This window comes from Sebastes fasciatus, chromosome 17 (assembly GCF_043250625.1).
Source record: "Sebastes fasciatus isolate fSebFas1 chromosome 17, fSebFas1.pri, whole genome shotgun sequence".
NCBI lineage: Eukaryota > Metazoa > Chordata > Actinopteri > Perciformes > Sebastidae > Sebastes > Sebastes fasciatus.
Window position 1 is genome coordinate 6,741,369 of NC_133811.1, and position 3,991 is coordinate 6,745,359.

General features: G+C 37.9%; 1 protein-coding gene across 2 annotated transcripts; it reads left to right on the forward strand.

Annotated features, from left to right (window-relative positions):
• The first annotated feature begins 294 nt into the window (after positions 1-294).
• On the forward strand, positions 295-3,295 carry LOC141754993 (uncharacterized). Of its 2 annotated transcripts, XM_074614521.1 has the most exons (3): positions 295-434; positions 2,399-2,454; positions 2,604-3,295. In XM_074614521.1, the coding sequence occupies exons 2-3, from the start codon at positions 2,406-2,408 to the stop codon at positions 3,161-3,163; spliced, it is 609 nt and encodes a 202-aa protein (XP_074470622.1). In that variant the 5' UTR covers positions 295-434; positions 2,399-2,405; the 3' UTR covers positions 3,164-3,295. The 2 variants fall into 2 exon arrangements, with proteins under 2 accessions (XP_074470622.1, XP_074470623.1); XM_074614522.1 differs by lacking the exon at positions 295-434 and having other exon boundaries at positions 1,309-2,454.
• Positions 3,296-3,991: the final 696 nt, after the last annotated feature.

Here is a 3,991-nt window from a genome sequence, read left to right on the forward strand (position 1 = left end):
GCTATTAAGCTTCTCGCATTCCATTGTAGCAGAATTAGCACCATTAAGAGGATCCAGCCCATGTTTGTGCGGATTGTGTATCTTCATTCAGAGTGTCTCTAACAGCCCACCGCCGAAAGCTGCGGATAACTTCCGTTTTGTAACTAGGCAACCTAGTTTACTGCTATTTCCGCAACCTGAACAGAAGTTAGGCCAATCATATAACCCCTAACAAACACCCGTGACGTAAGATGTAAAGCTCTGACAGACATGGGGGCGTAGACTGAGCTCCAAAACACTCTTCGCCCTGCACCATGTGCAGTAACAGTAGCTTTCTGTCCTGTCGTCTTACTGTCTAAACTCTGGTTGTCCCTCACTAGCTGTAGTTGAGGAGAAGACACTGAAGGAAGTCTTCTCTCGTCTCCCGGTCTGCTCCAATGTGACTGAACATTAAGGTAATGTATGAATATATTCAGGTTATCATTATGTGAATCATGTTGTACAGATTAGTATTTGAGGACTTGATCAGACAAGAAGTTAATTCAACAACAGTAAACTTGTATCTCCATGTTCTGTAACAGGTCCCCATACTAATCCTTCTTTACTGTTCAAGGGGACAGATTTACTTTTTAAGGTGTCACAGATCAGTCTATAAAAGATGATGCATTGTTATTGTGAGATCTGACAACAACACAAGGTGTGTTTTGATATTTTAATTTAAATACAGGTTCACAGGATCCTCATTCCTTTATATCAGGCATTGTTTCTATTTGTTTTACTGATGTTTACAACCCTAAAACAACACATCTGTGTTATCCTTTCTTTATTCTTTATTAAGAAATAAAATACAAGAAGATCAAATGAAACTGTATTGATCACCAGAGGGGGAATTTGATGTTGCAGCAGCACAAAGACAGACAGAGTACAGATTAATATATAAAGTAAAAGAATGAATAATAATGGGTATAAATCAGTAACTTTATTGTCCTGTTCATGTCAGTCATTCGGTTCTAAGATCGATTTAACTCACTTTTTGTCAAAAAACGAAGAATTGGTATAAATGGCTTATGGCAATGTAACAATAAGCAATTAGTTACCTTAGTTTACAAAAGACGTGGAGGCAGAAAGGGTTGATGTAATAATTGTTAGAGCTCCCCGCTCCGCCTCGCCCCTTCCATTCCCCCTATCGTTAAACCCCGCCCCCATATACAGCATTGCATCAGCAGCCGTTTGTGAAATTGTTTGACAGCAAACATTTGTTTTGGTATGGTCACTCAGTAAAGAATGCATTCTTTACTGAGTGACCATACCAAAAAAAGTTTATTCCAGTGTGTGCTGTTAATAAACTTCTTTTAAACTTACAATAAGAGTATACTTTCAGTTTACTTTTTATGTACTTATCAGAGATATACTTAACAAAAGTACACTGAAGTATACTTGGCTCATACTGACAAGTTTACAGAAAAGTCTAAGTATATATGGCTTATAGGCCTACTTGTACTTAATCTTTTGATCAAGATGCACTTAAGAAAAGTATAATTAAGTATTCTACCTTAAAGGCCAGAAAGGTATACTATACTAGGTATGCTTGTAGTTGTGCTGACTTTATGATAGTGAAGCCTATTAAAGTGTGTGAGTTTGTAAAATGATGTTTTGATATGAATTTACTTCAATACATCAACAATTTTCGAAGTTATTGGATTATCTGTTCACAATAATAATATAATTATAATAGCAATTATATATGTGTGTGACTTAAGTGTGACTCGAGTCCCCGTCTCTGCTAAAAAATGGGCTACAAATATATAGTATAGTTTCAGTATAAAAACTATTAAACTAGTGATTTACTGAGAATATACTTTAAAGTGTACTTTCATAAACTATAAAGTGGACTACGAGTGTAAAACTAGTAAACTATCAGTACACTTATAGTATAGTTGCAGTACAAAATAAAACTTGTGTGTAAACTAGTTGCGTAATCAAAGTTTACTGTTCTTACTCTTAAAGTACACTTAAAAGTACTTTAATAAACTAAAAAGTGGGTCACTTTAGTCCCAAGAAGTATAAATGGCACACTTACAAGTACACTACTAGTACTTTGATATTAGTATACTTACTGCATAAAGTAAACTTGGGGAATATATACTTTACATTTACTTAAAGTATACTTGATAAAATAAAGTTGAAGTATAGTACTTCTTCATACATGACAGATTGTGTAGTATTCTGATTATGTAGTGGTGTTGAACTCTCCAACTCTTCAGTCAGTCATGTTTACTCTGGCGCTATCTTGTGACAGAAACACATTACTGCAGCTTAGAGGTGAAGAGTCAGAAACACATGAGATCAGAGTTAGATTGATGAGATGAAGACAGCCAACATTTATAGTGAAATAAAAACTGTGTGTCTGCTCTCACAGGGAGAAGATGATCTGCAGCATCCTGCTGCTCATCAGCCTGACCTCCTGTGTCTCTGGTTAGTTCACTTTTGTATCTTTAAAGCACTTTTACAGCACTGAGACCATGATCACTAAACTCTCCACAGAAACATCTCTAGATGGAGTTTGACATGTTAAAGTTGTCAGTTTGTCTGCTCCTCACTTTCCCTATCTGTCTCCTCAACAGGATCATTTGTAGTGAATGTGACACAGACCTCCTATCAGGCAGAGGAGAACCACAACATCACACTGGAGTGGATGTTCACAACCAGAAGTCACAGTTCCCCCAACTCACTTTTTATCTTCTGTGAACTGTCAGCTGATCTCCGACCCTCAGTCCTGTTTCATCTCGATGAAGGTGTTGAGGTCCCAGAGTCTCAGGATGAACAGTTTGCAGGACGAGTCCAGTGGGACGAAGACGTCCTCAGAGAAGGAAGACTCAGACTTCATGTGTCCAGACTCAGGACTAATGACTCTGGTCTGTACTGGTGTGACGTGCTCACAGGTTATGGGAGGAACTCTGGGAAATGCTGGCTCAATGTCACTGGTAAGTTGACAGCAGCTCCTGATGAGCCCAGACCTCAGAGACCAACAGTGAGTCCACAACCAGAGAGTCGGGGAAGGATCGGCCTCTACGTTGGACTGGCACTGACAGCAGCAGCTCTCTGTGCTGGACTCTGCTTTGCCTTCACACTTTCTTTTACTAAATCTACTTATAAGAAAGGAAACATCTGTGCAGTCGTATAGAGTTCCTCAGAGAAACAACCCATCAGGACTAACAGGACTCTGTCTGGAGGACCCCCTTTGTATGAGTCTTGATGAACTTCAGTACTTTTATTTTAACGTTGTGATCATCATTCATTTTTATTTTTATAATCATTCATGTGATAGTCATTATTACGGTTATATTGTGTTTATGAAGACTGCTGTTCATATTGTTGTTAGAGGTTTGATGAATATATTATTGACTAGAAATGGCTGATAAAGTTCACTGGACCAGTAACTATATAGTGTATATAGACATGTATATATAGCGTACTTTATACTCATGAAACAACAGGGAGAGGACACCAAGATGCTTTAAACTTGTATTTTTCTTGGATCACTGGTCTGCTGGGAGAGAAACACACAGCAATGATTAATACATCCTGTTACTGTGTATACTTACAGTGTACATTGAAATGATCACTTACTTCTCTGTCTAATCCCCTCAGTATGTATTGTTAAGTGTGTGCTGCACAGACATCTGACAGTTTGTGAATTCTGTAAAACATATCAGTTGTTAACTCTGCATGGTGTGGATGTCCTACACTCACTACGATGCCAGGCTGTTTTCAGGCTGTACAGTATCCTGTTAAAAATGTTTTCCATGAGCACCTCATCACTGACTTCTTATCCATTATGGACTAAATAAGTATTTCCATTGACATAGACTACATCCAGCCTTCTTTCTTTCTTTCAATATAAATAATGGTCGTAAAAGGGCAGACCATGCACAATTCGTGCTGTGCTAATTAATGTGTTTTAAAGAATTGACAAACAGTCAGATGTCTGAAGGCATACAGATCACACTTA

Coding starts and splice junctions, on each gene's coding strand:
- LOC141754993 (XM_074614521.1), top strand. CDS start 2,406: ATGATCTGCAGCATCCTGCTGCTCATCAGCCTGACCTCCTGTGTCTCT. Junction 2,455..2,603: donor CCTGACCTCCTGTGTCTCTG/GTTAGTTCACTT, acceptor TCTCCTCAACAG/GATCATTTGTAGTGAATGTG.